General features: G+C 37.0%; 2 protein-coding genes across 2 annotated transcripts; one reads left to right on the top strand and one right to left on the bottom strand.

The window, feature by feature from the left end:
• Positions 1–147: 147 nt before the first annotated feature.
• On the bottom strand, positions 148–6,807 carry LOC108255274 (nuclear receptor subfamily 4 group A member 1). Its single transcript, XM_047149472.2, has 7 exons — positions 6,648–6,807; positions 3,760–4,601; positions 3,496–3,625; positions 2,477–2,631; positions 2,160–2,362; positions 1,883–2,061; positions 148–1,011 (listed from the first exon to the last, which is right to left on the bottom strand). Exons 2-7 carry the CDS (start codon positions 4,591–4,593, stop codon positions 752–754), a joined length of 1,761 nt encoding a protein of 586 aa, XP_047005428.1. The 5' UTR covers positions 4,594–4,601; positions 6,648–6,807; the 3' UTR covers positions 148–751.
• A 5,359-nt stretch (positions 6,808–12,166) lies between these two features.
• Positions 12,167–16,956, top strand: nabp2 (nucleic acid binding protein 2). The gene is made up of 6 exons (XM_017450559.3): positions 12,167–12,565; positions 12,910–13,048; positions 13,527–13,598; positions 14,565–14,640; positions 14,756–14,813; positions 14,922–16,956. Exons 1-6 carry the CDS (start codon positions 12,487–12,489, stop codon positions 15,074–15,076), a joined length of 579 nt encoding a protein of 192 aa, XP_017306048.1. The 5' UTR covers positions 12,167–12,486; the 3' UTR covers positions 15,077–16,956.
• The last annotated feature ends 491 nt before the right edge of the window (positions 16,957–17,447 follow it).

Genomic DNA, 17,447 nt, shown 5'->3' with positions numbered 1-17,447 from the left:
CTCTCTCTCTCTCTCTCTCTTTCCTCTCTCTTGAAGTTAATAGTAATAAAAAATTACAGCTTAACGTGAAGCGTAAACTCCTCTGTCCTGACACTAGAAACTCCTTCCAAAAACATTACATACAGTAAACGTCTCATTACGATTGCATGCGTTTTTCAATCCGTTTATTATTATCAGTGGAGCGTCCGCCGTACATGTCCCTGTGAATGAACCGTTGCTATAGAAACTCAGCGTATTAGAACTAACATTAATATAAACTTGTTATAATGCTAGTCACAACAGTGCTTTCTGAAGCAATCATTGTCTCGACATTTAAACTAAAATAAATTTCATAGTCTTTTGACTCCATTTGGAAAAAAAGGCTTTTACTGTTTTGTATTTTGGGAAAATAATTCATCATAATGAATATAAAATCAACATCATGTGTTGACAAAAGAAGGTTTGTATAAAATCCTGCTGATGCTAAAATCTACATCAAAATCATTCAACGAATTTATAAAGATATTTGCATAGCAGTAAAGTCAAACCATAAACACACACACACACACACACACACACACACACACACACACACACACACACTAATTAAAGTATAGAAAATGCCCTCTGATGTTTTCCAACATAAAAAAATATTTCGTACATGGTGTAAGGAACGGTGTGTTTTCCTCGCAGTACTTGAAAGAACTCTATTAGAAAAGTCAGTCTGTAAGTGTTCGCTGAAAAACTGTTCCATCAGCGTCTCGTTCGCTGCTCAAAATGGAAGTGTGTCCATGAAGATTTTCTCCACAATGGGCGGAGGAGGAACCAGGTCCTCTAGCTTCAGGTAAAAGATCCGCTGCAAACCCTGCGTGCACAAAGTCCTCAGCTCTGGCAGTTTGCTGAGCAAACGAGACAAACACGGCTGAGATCTGCTCTGGTCTGCGCTGCTGCTGGTGATGTGGGTTCTAAGGCAGGAGATCAAGCGGTTCTGAAGCTCTTCCACGCGTTTGGGTTCCTTTAGACCATGGCGATCTGGAGAGAACGTGAGTGAAGCGTTAAAACATGTTAAATCAAAGATTAAAATTGAATAAAGATTTATGGTTAAAAACAGTTCCTCAAAAGTTCTTTAGATGGTTCTATCCTAGAACATGCTCTTTAGATTCTATTAATGGTTCTAGAGCAAAAAGATTCTGCCTGGAACACTTTCTGATGGGGAAAACCTATGTTGAATGTAGGGTAACCTTATGTTTGGGTTCCCCCACAGGTCAAAGCAAAGAACACTTTAGAGTGCCAGATCAAACTTTTTTGAAACAGTAGAACAGTAACAGTCCTTTATAGGTTCTAAAGGACCTCCATTTGGAACCCTTTATTTCGGGTGCTTCATAGAACCTCTAAGGGTAGTCTCAATGGCCATACCAGAGAACCCCTTAAAGTGCCAGACTGAAAATCTTTTTTTTTTTTCTAAGAGTGTACATTATGGTTGGTTCTAGCTTTCTAAAGGGGCTCTATCTTGGAATCACTTCTAAAAATAGAAACCCTCTGTTCTGGGTGCTGGATAGAGCCTATAACTGTTCTACGGATGGGCAAACTAAAGAAGCGTGGGTTGGTTTTAGCTTCCTGAAGGTGTATTTTGTTGGAAACTTCTCTGAATGAGAAACCCTCTATTGGGTTTTGCATAGAACCTAAAGGTTCCCTTGATGGGTAAAGCAAAGAACCCTTAAGGGTGCCAGATGGAACCTTTTTTCTTAGACACTATGGTTGGGTTTAGCTTTCTAAAGGGTTTGTTTTGGAACCTTTTAAAAAGCTAGAAAATGACTATCCAAGGAACCCATTTAAGAGTGTAATTTTACCAAATCTTTGACCAACGAGTTTTATGGTTATTTTTTCACAATGTTTTTCTCACCAGTGATGATGACGAGTGCTGCTAAGCAGGAGAACGATGTTATGTCCAGGTTCATGCGATGGAGACTCTGAGAGAAGTCCATGATAGAATCGATCCAATCTCCAAACCCTCGTACACACTGCAAGCGGTGTAGCACTACACCGTTACAGAATATCAGTTTGTGTTCCTCGGGTATTGATCTGAAATAACACAATGAGATGAGAACATCATCTACAGTCCAGATGTCTGCTCACAAGCCAAAAAAAGTCTTCAGGGTGCTCTTCAAGGAGATCCTTACCTGTACGCTAGTCTCAATATGAAGAGCTCGACAAACGCGGCCTCCAGAAGGAGCTCCTGGTCCTCGCAACAGAAGGTGCGGAAACCAGGAACAGCCTCAGCCCATTTCTGGATAACCTCCATGGTCCCGGTGAGGAGATCGTAAAACTGCTGGATGTCATTGGCGTCCACCTTTTCAGACAGGTTCTTCACATCTTCCTGGTACTGAATATTGAAAAGAAAATAAATATGCGTGAGCAAGCTCATAGTCGAAGCATTGCTTTAGAGTCTGGACAAGTCTCTCGTGTTCCTGAAGAACGAGATATTCAATTTCCTTACCTTGGAGTAATCCAGTTTCGCCAGAGCAGGATTGGAATCGATGTGAGCCCTTACAAGCGAGGCGCTAATATTCACAGGAGTCACGTTGTCTGGAAGGTTCTTGGGCTTTGATGGAAGACGTCCTCTTCGACCTTTAAGACTGTCTGTTCTCACCACTAAAAACATGGATTAGACAGAACTCAGCATAACATCCTTCCATGTCTAGAAGTGCTAAAAGTATTTTATCAAATACAACTGTTTTTTTTTTTTTTTATCTTTTCAGTAGTGTAAGGTATGTTTGGTTCTAGTGTTCTAAAAAAACTATATTTCTAACCTTATCTGAAGAACCCTTTATGATACCAGATCTGTTTTTTTCTAACGGTGTACATTACATTTGGTTCTACCTTTCTAAACAGGCTCTTTTCTTAAAGCAGAACCTTCTGTTCTGGGTTCTGTATAGACTTTGTAAGAGTTCTCTTGATGGACAGTGCAAAAGAAACATTTAGGCAAGAACTTTTTTTTTTCTAATTGAGTGCATTATGATTGATTTCTAATTTTCTCTTTGGAACTTGAAAGGGACTCTGAAAAGGGTTCAGGGTTATGCATAGATCCTACTGTATATGGTTCTCCCGGTAGGTAAAGGGGAAAAAACATTTAAGGTTGCAGATATACGTAGAATGTACACCAGATGTAGAATCTACACTATGGTTGGTTCTAGCTTCCTAAACAGGCTCTATTTTAAACCTTTCCTGAAAAAGAAACCCTCTATTCTGGGTTCTATATGGAACATACATGGTTTCTCCTGATGGGGACAGCGAATTAATGTTTAGGGTTGGAATCTTTTTTTTCCCTTACTAGCATACATTATGGTTTGGTCCTACCTTTTTAAATGGCTCAATTTGGAACATTTAAAGGTTCCCTTCATGGACAAAGCCAAAAAACGACAGTGAACATTTTGTTTGGTTCTTAACTTTCTAAAGGGTCTCTACTTGGAACATTTTCCAAAAGGTGATTAGCTGGCATGATTAATCCACATTTACCTTCTTTGACCATTCCTACTGCAAGACACTTCTGAAAACGGCAAAACTGGCAACGGTTCCTCCGTCGCTTGTCGACTGGACAGTCTTTATTGGCGAGGCAGACATATTTCGCATTCTTCTGAACAGTGCGCTGTAAAAGAACACACAATGAAGCAATTTACTCAGGTTCTTTTTAGTCCACAACTGCCCCCCCCCCCCCCCTTTCATGGTATCCCTGGTTAGAACAGTATCTTGGAAATTTTTAAGGATTATTAAGCAACTCACCTTGAAGAACCCTTTGCACCCTTCACAGGTGCGAACCCCGTAGTGCTGACAGGAAGCATTGTCACCACATACTGCACAGTGTCCTTCGTTGGGACTTCGTGGTTTTGCAGATGGGTGAACCTCGACCCTTCCGACCTTTAGTACCGGATTGTCCAAGCACCTGTGCTCAAGGTCCAGGGATGGGAAATGCAATGGAGATGGTTGGTGAAATTGACCAAAAACATCCTCATCACCGAGTTGCAGTTGGTGATCCCGGATCGGGGACTGCTGCTCAACCGGAGTGCTGAACGTAAAGAAGGAAGGCTGCTGGTGTAGAGCTGTGACCTCTGATGGCCAAGACATGGAAGGAAATGGACTGAAGGCACTTTCCCAGGTTGAACCGGGGTGATTTTGGAAGCCTGGGGTCGAAGATGAGGAAGTCGACGAAAGCGGGCTTCCGTAATAGTCAGATCCACATGAGGACAAGCTTTCATCCAGACAACTGAAGGAGAAGGCTCCTGGGTAGCAGCCGTACACCTGGATGTCGTCCAGCTTGAAAGGAGTCTGAAGACCACTTGGGCTTGAACCTTCAACTAATGCGTTGTGGATGTTGCCGGGTGTGTTTGTGTTCGTGGCGGCCGAGACCGAAGCAGTGAACTGGCAAGAGAAGGTGTCATTCTCACCAGAATTGCCCACTAGTGTGTTGATGCTGGGCAGCGACGGTGTAGAAAGCTGCTCTCTCTGGATGCTGAGATCCATGCCCGGCTTGTTGGAGAGTTCTGAATTTAGAAAATCAGGGCTGAAGAAGTTGCTTTCATAAGGCAGGGCTCCAAACTGCGTCTCGACGCAAGGCATCGCTGTGGCTGCAAATAGAGAGCGATCGTTAGGATCGACTGTCCTAATAACGAACCTATGCAAACATTTGCTTACGCTATCTGTCAGCAGGTCTCCGTTTCACAGGTGCACGAGACCATAACTCATGTGCGAGAGCCACTTCAAATGTGTCTTAGCACCTCTAAGTGGCAGTGATCCCAAATCCCTGACGCCCTAGCTACCACTGTAGCGAAACTTTACCTAAATTTCAGGGGAAGTTCAGAGAGGCCGAGTTCTGCGTAAACGATCTCCTTGCTGAAAGAAAGTTTATTACCAAGCCGTTAATGCACACACTCCTGGTTGTGTATGAGTCACGGCATTTGGGAGTATGTGAGAATTGGGTTTCAGATGCAGACAGCATGCTTGCCAACACAGAGAAGGTGCGAAGGCCAACGCAGGCTGTTTGATATGGAGTCCACTGGGATATCGTGGTTCTGTTTAGATGTGAACGTTTTACGTTTTATAAATGAGTAGTAGAGTAGAGAGCTCTTATTTTTTATTCTAACCATATATAAGTATACAGTAGAATGAAATGGCATCCTCCAAAGCCTTGGTGCAATATATTATAACATAACAGTATGGTTACTATAAAAACACTACTACTACTACTACTACTACTACTACTACTACATGTAGTGCTAAAATTAGGAACCAGTGACTCAAAAATAGAAATACAAAAAGCTGTTTTAGTACTTGTATTTATATATATTGTATATAATGTAACAAAATATTGCAATTAAATGCATAAGTTATTTTATTAAAAAAAAATTTTTACTTGACTTTTATGAAAAGCTAACAATCAATTAAAAGGTTTTCAGTGCAATGCAAATGTTGCATACATTTTAGTATCTCCTTTTTGTGTTAACTAGCACCTGATCAAAATGCAAACTAATAATCTCTACTCAGAAATAACGTAAAAATAAAAACAGAGACCAGTGGGTTATCACAAGAATATACTATGTTACTGTTTATCTAATTAACATTTATTATAGATCTAGTTTCTCTAATCCCATCCGTTTGTATTATAGGCCACCAATGTAAACGACCTTAACCTCTGCAAATTCAGCAAACTTTCTGACCTCTAAGGAGGACGCTCCTGCCATGGCATGGCTGTGAACTCGTACGGAATGTCCGCACCGTCTGACACTTCAACATAGTAAATTGTGAGGCCGTAAAGACATGTGATATCCCTTGGCTGCCATCTTTAGGATCAATGATCACCATCGTAAATCTCAGAAAGGGATTCGTACTTTTGTTTGATTGATTTGTTCGAGGGGTTGTGAGTAAAAACACAAAGGATAAAAAAATTCTCCTCTGCGAAGCTAAGAAGCATGAAATGAATCACGTGAGTTACAGGAGCACTTGTGTTCATCCTCACAGGGGATGTTTTGTTTAAACGTAGCCTACATAAAGTACAGAAATATTCATTTCAGTGAAGTCAGAACTGCACTGCAAGTCTACGTATGTGTTTCATGCTGATATATTATAAATAATAATAATAATAATAATAATAATAATAATAGTTTAAATTAAGTAATATGAGTATGAATAATAGTAAGAATGAAAGTTTTTTGTTAAAAGGCACTAATTTAGGAGTTTAGCTGTGAGTAGTAGTATATATAGTAGTATATATATATAAATATATATTTATTTATTTATTTATATATTATATTGTGTGTGTGTGTGTGTTATTCTGAAGACGAATCCAGGAACTAACTGAAATGTAATGAAATAATGAATCAAAGTCTGAAAAGTTTCCAGAGAGAATTTACAAAAGTTTCCCTTTTGGTTGGGAGTTTTAAGTTATTATAATGGTAATAATCTGATCAAAGAACTGATCAAATGAGCTGAAATAAACTAATCATATGAATGAAATAAATAAATAAAATTAATTACATGACATAGTACAAATAATGATTACTAGTTTTGTCAAAACTTTCAAATGAATTTTTTTTATATAAAAGTAAATCTCAAAACAAAACAAGTTTTTAAAAATATTAAAATCATTCATGATATAAAAAAAAAATCAAACCTACCTTTTTTATAAATATTTCCGTACAGTATGTGTAGAAATAAATCAGTGTTTAATTCCACACAGAGCCGCAGAACTCAGTGCAACAGGTCCTCTCTCATCTCCACTCCAACTCTCTGCCCTTCTACACTACACCTGACCCATATAGTTTGCCGTGACGTCCCCCAGAGGCGTGACATCACCATATAAGGAATGTAAGCTCAAAGGGGTTTCCGGATAACGAGCCAATCCGCTGCGTCTCGCCCTACGTAGGCCCGTGCGCTCTTTGACGCACACGCGCTAAAGGGATTCCATTGACGCAATACAGAGAGCGGAACAGCGCGCGCCGCACCAAAAATAGCTGCTCCGATCCGCCGCTTTTCACTGGCTATGAAAACAACAAACGCCGAGTGACGTCATCACGCAAAGACGAGCCGGAAATAGAACGACTCGGACGTTTTAATCACATTCACGATTTACATTTATATTTATAGCAGCACTGTTTACTTCACGTTCATATATTTATTTATTTACTAAAATGAGTTGAAGATGTATATACAGTGTTATATATTATATTTAAATTATTATTATTATTATTAGTTGTTGTAGCATCAGATGATAAAGTGATAAACTGTAAAAGTACTGTGCTTACCCTATAAATCTAGTACAATATATTACTGTGAATATCTTTCACCTTTTATTTTTTATTTACTGTAAATGTACTCCATTTGCAACTCTGTTGCCAGTAAATTACTATAAATCCCACAATACATTTTCCAAACGTTTTTATAAACAAATTTTTTAAAAACGCCTCAGGCATTTATAACCAAATATACACTATTAGTAAATGTAGAAGCTTTTTTACAGCTTCCTCATTTGTCCCTAAAGGGAATCTTTTAAAGCTTATGTTTCTGTAGCAGAAGGCTTCCAAGTGAACGGATCACTGGGACATCGCAGAAGAATGATTCATAAAACAATAAATAAAAACAAACACAAAACTACCAGAATAGTATAGATGTTTATATGTAATGTTTAATCTCCATCATACACTTAGATTTTTTAAATAGTGGGTTAGGGATTTTTTATTCTACCACACTGGTCTATTAATACATTTATCACTTACTTATCATTAAAATCAAATAAATTCAGAAAGTATAACCGTTCACTAGTGCTGGTGAAATGATGAATGATAGGTGAAAATTGTGGAATTGGACAACATAAATAATAATGATGCATAATGAATTTTTTCTCATATAAACATATCAAAACATTTTTACTTCTTGTTTTACGAATGTTGACAGGTTGAAACGTTTTTATTTCTAAAGTAATGGAAAATTATCTGCCAGTAAGAAAACTTCAAGCAGGAATTACTAAAAATAAGAAAGAAACGAGTTTCATAACTGATTCATAATTTATAATGTGTTCAATAACCTCAGAAAAATATCTTTATTCAAAATTTCCTCAGATGTTCCATCATTTCTGCTGTATACCTGACGAAAGGAATACAAGCCGAGGTTTTATTTCTACTTACACCACACGTGCTCTTTAATCCCGGATCGTGATGGGTCAGAAGGTGTTGATTAGTTTTCTAGAACAGCAGTTCTCACAGTAGTGCAGGTTTATATTAATGCGTTCGTCATGATACGTTATCGTTTCTATAGTAACAGCTCGTTCACAGGGACTCATACAACCGAATTTAGAAAAAATCAGTTCCTTTTAGGAGACGTTTATCTAAAATGTAAAGGAAGGAGTCTCCAGAGTCAGCACTTTGTAACAGTCAGAGGTAAAGCTGTGAAGTTTACATTTTCCAGCATCTTCAGGACAGAGGAGTTTGTTTTGCTGTTTCTCAGTGAGATGTGTAGCAAGCTGCAATTTTTTTTTGTCTTCTTACCTTAAAGAGAAAGAAAACGAGCAGCTGAGAAAAACTATGGCATGTTGATCATTAGCAAAATGCTGTAGTGTAAGAGGGATAAAACATTTTTGTGGTGTGCTGTTATAGAAAATAATTAACCCCATGGGTTGGTGGTGGGGTTGGGGGGGAGGAGGGGGGGTAACAGTAACTCTTCACAGACATGTGATCATATAGTCACCCAGGGATATTTTTGGTATTTGTTCTTTCAGGAATTATGTTTTCATTCAGGATACTGAGGGAGAGCTTGTGATCTGCAGCCAGCTTCAGGCATCATCTGTTCTCGCGAGCGTTTTGGAGTTTTGCTGGCAGAAATACCCAGATCCTGTATCCCTGAACTAATTACCCCTCTCAATTCTTCACAGGGCATCTGCACACTGGGAAACAGAGGAGGTGGGGTATGGTGTTATTTTTAAAGCACAGTGAGAAAACCCAGGGTAGATTCCATGTAATTACACTTTACAAACACACACACACATTTCCTTGGTGGCACACAGGTTTAAGGTGGTCTTCTAAACAGAGCCTGTCAGCTGCTCACTCTCTGAACAGCCATTACGCTGACGAACTCCAGAGATCCAGTGACGAGGCGCTCTCCATGACTTGATCTCATCAGGGCACTAGAGTCACATTGGTATTGTTTGCATTTAGCTGTCAGCACTTTCCTAAGTGAGCAGGCCAAACAGGAGAGAGAGTAACTGAGAGAGTGTGTGTGGGGGTGCAGCAGCTGTCTTGTCCTCAGAGAGCTGCAAGGTTGCATATACATGCTTAAGATAATCGCAAAGTCAATCAAACATTGAATATTTTTAATCCGTTAATGTATTTCCTGGACTATAAGGGACTTTTATTTCTTTTCTATTTCTTTTTTATTTCTGTATTTCAAATCTAACCATACTGTCAAGGTTATAAGACGTTTATGTTCACTATATGTGTTTTTTTTGTAAATCCATTACACATTATCATGGATGAAATGGATCATACTATGGTGTTCTTCACTGAGGTTTATTTAAAAGTGCTGTACATAAGTATTCATCCCCCCGGAACCTTTCCACATTTTGTAGTGCTAGAATATGGAAATGAAATGGACTTTAAATTGCGATTGCATACATACCCCTCCCCAAACCCTCACCCCACCCCCTCAAGTGATGTTGAAATGACTCCCTCCGTCCCCTCAAGTTCTGTTTCTTCTTTATCACTCGTAACAGCAGATACAAAATGATTTTCAGAATGAAAAACGTTCCACATTTTTTTACACACGTGTATGAAATTACAGTAGAGGTATTATATTGCGGTAATTACAGTTGGGCCATTATTAAAGCTCTTATTCTGTTGCTTTTCAGGTTTACAGAGACAATGCAGGTGTCACATGCAATATTCACATCCATTGCTGGTTTACAGTGACACAATCTGATGTACACAAAGGGAACACGGCTTGCTGAGTGGTGTAAATAATTACACGCAATAGTCAGTACAATGACACTGAAAGACGAGACATGCAGCAAATACACGACAATACTGATTCTAAAGCAGGACTGCAAGTTATCATTTCAATTAAATTTGATGTCAGAAGTGCTTTTATTCTGTTGTTTTTCAGTTAACGATGCACATGTTGCTGATTCGGATTATTGGGACATGGGACAGAGTTCAGAGGAGACACGGAGGATGAAACCCAAATAAATCCAGTTTTAGATACTTAATGAGCAAGCCAAACTCTGTGCATTTTGACAACTCTTGGATGCTATAAATAAATAAATAAACAGTTACTTTATTGTCATCAATTTTAAGTAGCTAAAACCTAAGATAAATGATATTAGTAGCTGATTGAATTTGACATAAACAAAACATAAGCAGACAGCAGCAGTGTGTGTGTGTAAATTTGACCTGACATCATCTCACTGTCTGATAAAGGTGTTTACAGATATATATATATATATATATATATATATATATATATATATATATATATATATATATATATATATATATATATATATATATATATAAAGGTGAAAATAAAGTTCTCCAATGTCTTGATGCCATTTTTAAAAAATCTATTTAATCTTTGAGCACCTAATGGAATCGAATTACTCTATTGTCCAACTGTATTTATAAACAACATTTAAGTTTAAGTGAATAACAAAGTTTGACATTTGTTTAAAACATATCGGGCAGTTTAGGTTTTATAGATTCAAAGACCTCATCATCATCAACAGGTCAAAGAGCGTTGCTCTTGTCCATGTTGGAATAGGCAAAACAAGAAGGCTTTCCACAAAGCTGATGTGGATGATGATGACGTTTTTTCCCTAACATTTCTTGACTAGATAAGAATTTGCATCATGACTTTAAATCAAGTAAGTGACAACTTTTATAACGTTTGAAGTTATAATAAATATAAATCATCCTGTCTGGGGGAGTCTCTGGTACACTCGCAGAGATGGACAACATACTGAGAAATCATACTTAAGTGAAAGTATAGATGATGTGTCAAAAATCTTACTCAGTTAAATGTGGAAGTATCCAGCCAAAATTTTTCTTGAGTAAAAGTAAAAATGTTGATCATTTAAAATATACTCAAGTATTAAATAGTAAAAAGTTAATGTTTTTAAATTAAGTTAATGTCATGTTTTTCATCCATCCATCCATCTTCTACCGCTTACTCCTTCTCAGGGTCACAGGGAACCTGGAGCCTATCCCAAGGTGCATCAGGCACAAGGCAGGGTACACAATGGACAGGGTGCCAGTCCATCGCAGGGCACATACACACTCACACACCCATTCATACACTACGGACACTTTAGACACACCAATCAGCCTACTATGCATGTTTTTGGACTGGGGGAGGAAACCGGAGTACCCAAAGGAAACCCCCACAGCATGGGGAGAACATGCAAACTCCGCACACACAGGGCCACGGTGGGACTCGAACCCCGGACCCTGGAGGTGTGAGGTGAACATGCTAATCACTAAGCCACCATGCGCCCATGTCCTGTTTTATGTAACTTTTATTACTTTATGTATAACTTTTAGAAGATGGTTTTTGTTTTAAATTTGTAACATTTAGCAACCATTAGCTAGAATTTGACTTGGTGCCGAGCCAATCCTGTTAGCTGCTGGGATCGATGCTAGAAATCAGGCCAACATAGTTACATATAGCCAGTTAATGTTAATGAATTAGCAAAACTTCAAAATGCTTTTTTATTGAGGTAGGGCCAGTTTCCTGTTCCTGAACAATTTCCTGTTGCTAGTTACCCAGGTGTACTAAAACATGTAAAATACCAATGGGAATATACTTAAAATATATTTTTCTCATATGAATTCATAGGGGTGCCAATAATTGTTGCACACCTATATTATATATATATATATATATATATATATATATATATATATATATATATATATATATATATATATATATATATATATATATAAACTTGTGTTTGCAATTATTTGCAATGAGAGTTGACTTTTTTTTTATCAAAAGGTTAAACAATAAAGATATTTTTTCTTTGCTCATATTTACCAAGGGTGCCTAATGGAGGGCACTGTAAATAGTGTGTCAAAGCCACTGTTTCATCCTACATTAGCGTCGTTTTCTCCATTGAGAACCGAACTTTGTAACGTGATGAACGTAAACACGTTGCGTAGGGATTGCGTCATCGCGTACGGAAGAGGACCAAAACAAATGTTAACCGTTAGCATAGCTGTGCTACTTAACTATCTCTCCACCATATTATCAAGTTATTACGCAAGTTATTCTCGAGATTACCTTGGTTATATCTAGCTTCGCTAGGCTAAATGAAACTTTTTTTGGTTTAGTTAGAATTAGCTAGTTGTGGAGAAGGTAGCCTAGTTTAGCCTAGCCTAGCCATGGTGCCCATAAGTTTGTGTATGTGATAGCCATGTCTATTTCCCCGGTCACGGATTTTAATTTAAAATTCTATTAAAACTCTGAGAAATGACCACAGAGACATTCGTGAAGGACATCAAACCCGGACTGAAGAATTTAAATGTCATCTTCATCGTCCTGGAGACAGGTTCATATAAATCACAGTTTATTTGCTTAAAATTTAGTATGAATTGTGTGATTAAATATAAATAATATGCATGCACGTGTAATAGTAGGATCTATAGAGCGTATAATAAATTCATTCCTAAATGTATTTTGCTTGTAATTGTAGGTGTTACAGAGCTTATAACTGCTGTAAATGTATTTTGCCGCTCATACATGTCAAATTGCTTAATGAAGTGAGTTTTTATTACATTATTAAAATATTTTGTTTTATTAAATGCATGGCACTAAGGGTACTACACAGTGCTCCTTTTTAAGTGCACATCTATCTGTCTGTCTGTCTGTCTGTCTGTCTATTTATTTATCTAGGAAGGGTCACCAAAACCAAAGATGGCCATGAGGTGCGCACCTGTAAGGTAGCTGATAAGACGGGAAGCATCAGCATATCAGTGTGGGATGAAGTCGGAGCTCTCATTCAGACCGGAGACATCCTCCGACTGACCAAAGGGTGAGGTTTCGCTCCAAACGCCACGACTTCACGCTGATGAAAAACTTGACGTGAGTGAGTGAGAAACGCATTTTCCTTTTCAACGTCCCCTAGTGACATCAGCACGACACTCAACCCCTAACTTCTCACAGGACTAAGGAGAAGACAACTCCAGCCAACAAATCAGCACCAGAATCACTAAACACATCACAGATATTTCACTGTAAAGATGTTTCAGGGTGGAGCTTGTCTTTAACATACAGTGGTGCTTTAAAGTTTGTTTGAATTTTCTATATATCTGCATAATCATGACCTAAAACTTCGGATTTTCACACGAGTCCTAAAAGTAGATCATGGTCATATGTATACAGAAATATAGAACATTCTAAAGGGTTTACAAACTTTCAAGCACCACCGTATGTGTAATTCAGTGATCTCAGTTTGTCTACATTGATGAAGCAGCAGTTTGTCTTTTTGTGTCTGCTTTTTTCCCTTACAGCTATGCGTCAGTTTTTAAAGGCTGTCTCACTCTGTACACAGGAAGAGGAGGAGAGCTGCAGAAGATCGGAGAGTAAGACTTGCACATGTTTCGCTAAAGCACTCGCTATTTAATAGAAGCAGCAGAAGGCTTACTACATCTAATACGATCAAATCAGTTTACTCATTTACTCTACATGGATTGCTGTTTAAACGTTATATAATAGCAGGAATGATGGCTCAGATAGGAGCTGTTGATTATTTTCCTCCAACACCACGGTACCCAAGTGTTTTATTCCTCTTATACTGCAGCTGTTTTCCAATAATTAACATTTTGTACTTTTTATCCATTTACTGTTGCGTTAAATGTCAATGGAAAAAGTCGTTCCCTCACCAAATTCTCCTTTTTCTCTCTCTTGAAGTTAATAAGACAAAATAAATCGCAGCTTGTCACGTTACAGAGAAACCGCAAAGAAGCGTAAACTGAAGATGTCGGAAATCTTAAAGTTACAGCTTTACCTCTAACTGTTAGATAGCACTGACACTGGAGACAGCTTCCATACCTGTTACATAAAAACACTTCTCCTTACAGAAAACTTCACCAAGTCAATGTTTATATGCATTTTTAATCTGTTTATTATCAGTGGAGCGTCCGCTGTACACGTCCCTGTGAATGAGCTGTTACTATGGAAACGATCATATATTAGAGCAAGCATATTAATATACATTGGTATTTACAGATATAAAGAATTCTAAAGGGTTCACAAACTTTCAAGCACTACAGTCAGTCCTACAAAATGAATCAACACTTTGTGACCAATCAAAATCCAAAATCCAGACTTCAATAAACGAAACCTATAGCTTGAACAGTGCAGTGCTGAACTACAGCAACATTAACAGGACAAATATTAAACTATGTTTCAACCACACCAGTAGGGGTGATGAAGGGGCATTTCAGAGGCAGCACCCGCATGATAAGGGAGAAATAAATCTACATTAATGTGAGTTATTATTCATGTTGTGTTTTTAATATTTTAAATTTGTGTTTATAATTTTGCAGATTTTGCATGGTGTACTCCGAAGTGCCAAACTTCAGTGAGCCGAACCCGGAATATTTGGCCCTGATGAACAAACCAGTGCGTTTGATATTTCACTTTCATTTCTTTTTAAATTTCCTACAATTAAACGGTGTGTACTGTGTGATAACATTGTTATGAACTGTTGTAACGACGTGTTAATGTTGAATCATAGGGACTTAACGAGCAAGGAAACAATGCAAACAATAACAATGGTTCCTCGAGTACTGCGGGTGAGTTCCTCATTAATGCAGAATGTCTTCAGCTAGCATTTGTTTATTGGATGAGATCTGACTTCAGAAAAAAAGTGTTAATGTCAAACGAATTAAAATTTTATTCAGGTAATGATGCCACTAACGGTAACGGGGTGAACTGTCAGAGCGCGGCGAACACGCAGCCGAGCAGCCGAGCCAACGCCGGGAACGCCAGTAGAAGCTCCGCCTCCGGAAGCGCAGTGAGTAACGGGAAAGAGACACGACGTTCCTCTAAAAGATGATCCGAGCTGCGAGCGTTTGTCAGAGCGGGATTGAGTTATATTTGTCGATCAAGAACGAATCGATTCACGAGTCGAGTCTTATGAATAATTCTACAGCATGTGTCTGTGACGTCAACGTTTCCTAAACAGCACACAATATTTATCCGTGTCCGCTTTTTATTTCTTTACAATTTTCCGGTCCTACACAAGATGGCCGACTGGACCCGCTGAACATGATCATTTTGAGCTGTAAATGATTTGGATAATAAATTTCAAACTTGTACTGAGGTCTCGAACTGTAAACTAGAGATCCCATTTTCCTTCATCTGAACATTTTTTAAAAAGTAAAAGTATTTGTTTTGTTTTGTTTTTTTAAAAATTAATAGAACATCCCATTCTTAATTGTTGGGTTTTTTACACATTAAAAAAATATTTTGCTTAATTTTAAGACTTTTTGAAAAACATTTTTAACATATATAATGCTTATTTTTAGGTTGGATTTTTTTTTTTTTGCAAATACAGAAATGTTTTTCCCTTAATTTTAACACTTACTTATACAAAAAATTTAACGGAATCAGAATTGAGTGTATTTTAAATTAATAGTTTACTTTCATAAGTTGTATAATTTTATTAGTTTTTTGCAAATTTTTTACTCAGAATTTTTTCCCCAATAGACAAAAGAATTAAAGGTATCTTTTAACATCATGCATCGTTTTTATTTCCACTAAATTAATTGATTTTCTTCATTTTGAACACTTTTAAATATATATAATTTAAAGTGTTAAAATTAAGAAAATATATTTTCAGTACAGGATTTATTTTTTATTTGTAATTAATTATGCATTTAAGTAATAAAATATATAGTTGTGTATAAATCAGTCCATACAGGAGTTTTTTTTGTGATTTGTTGTAGTTTTTCAAAATTTGCGAAGCAACTCGAGTTTTTTGTGGGGTTTTTTTGGTGGAAAAACACTCTGAACTTGCAGATTTGTAAAGTTTCGTGCGCTCTTTCACAGTGATGTTTGTCAGTAAACAAGACCTTTTAGCTGTACTCATGTTCGACAAGCATGACTCGAGGAGAGATTTGGCTGAACGTGCGTTGTGGTGATGTCACATGATGCATTTTAGACCAAACCTGCAGTACTTTATAAAATTGCAAGCTCCTCCGAATATTTATTTTGTGTTAATTTCTGCGATCACAAAATCATGAACTCCTGCAGGGACTGTAATGTAAGCGTCTACCCTCTTTTAGTGTTTACTTTACTTTATTATTAGCTGATTAACCAGCGACTTTCTTAACACTTAAAAGTGAACTTTTACACAGATACACTTACGCGTTTTTTGGGTGGAGGAGGGTGGGTGTTTACATTACGTTCACGTTCCTTTTGGTTCTGACATCATCAGCTGTGTGGATCTGTAATGTAATTGATTTAAGAGAACTTTATTCCAGAGATGTTCACACTTTCTTCATATTACACATGACATGTTTCAAATTAATTTTAATCCAGACTGTGACTTAATTTAAAAATATATATATAATATTAATGTGCTGTTATTTAATTACAATTTCTATTTTATTCTTTTTTTTTTTTCTTTTTTTTTTTACACTTCTGCCTTTATCATGCACAGGGTTGCCAGATTGAATCAACTCATACTGAATCATAACTTGAAACATTTAAATATTTGTAATATAAATAATAGAATAGAAATAATTCTGAGTTAAAGACATGATTAAAATTTTGCGAATGGGTCAGCGGCTCCCATCTGGCAACGCTAATCATAAAGATGAGAACTTTTTGTGTTCCCTGTTTTCTGTTCATGTTAACAGTGTCAAAGCAGCGTCATGAGAACTGCATCAAAGGTTCATGCTGAATAAAATAATGAGAAAATATATTTTTTAACATTTTGTGAATCTTGTGTGTTACATAAATGGAAGTTATGTGTGTGAAATTATGACTTGATACAAATAGTTAATGTATTCGAACAAAATAATAATAATTAAAAGCTGGTGTCATGGATTAAAACCTAAAAACTAAGTAGATGAATTATACATTTTTAACAGAAAGTTGTCACCTGAAATGTAATCATAACTTTTTATATTGAATAATATATTTTTTTTACATTATGTTTCCATCTTTGAGAAATCCAGATTATATTAATATGCTAATTGTAGAAGCACACCTGATAGTGTCTGACATATTTTCATACTGGGTTTGTGATTGGCTCTTGTATTTTGTGATGCAATAACATTCTCCTATCACATGTTCAGTGCGTTCACTGGAAAGGATTCATTATAAAAAAATAAATAAACAAAAACACTGTACAGAATATTTACCAAAAAGAGAATTATATCATAATCCATACTCATCAGACATTTACAGTCCAAAATGTA

Source organism: Ictalurus punctatus, chromosome 21, assembly GCF_001660625.3.
Source record: "Ictalurus punctatus breed USDA103 chromosome 21, Coco_2.0, whole genome shotgun sequence".
Classification (NCBI taxonomy): domain Eukaryota; kingdom Metazoa; phylum Chordata; class Actinopteri; order Siluriformes; family Ictaluridae; genus Ictalurus; species Ictalurus punctatus.
Note: the sequence above shows the minus strand (reverse complement) of the source record. Positions and strands in the feature narration are given on the sequence as shown.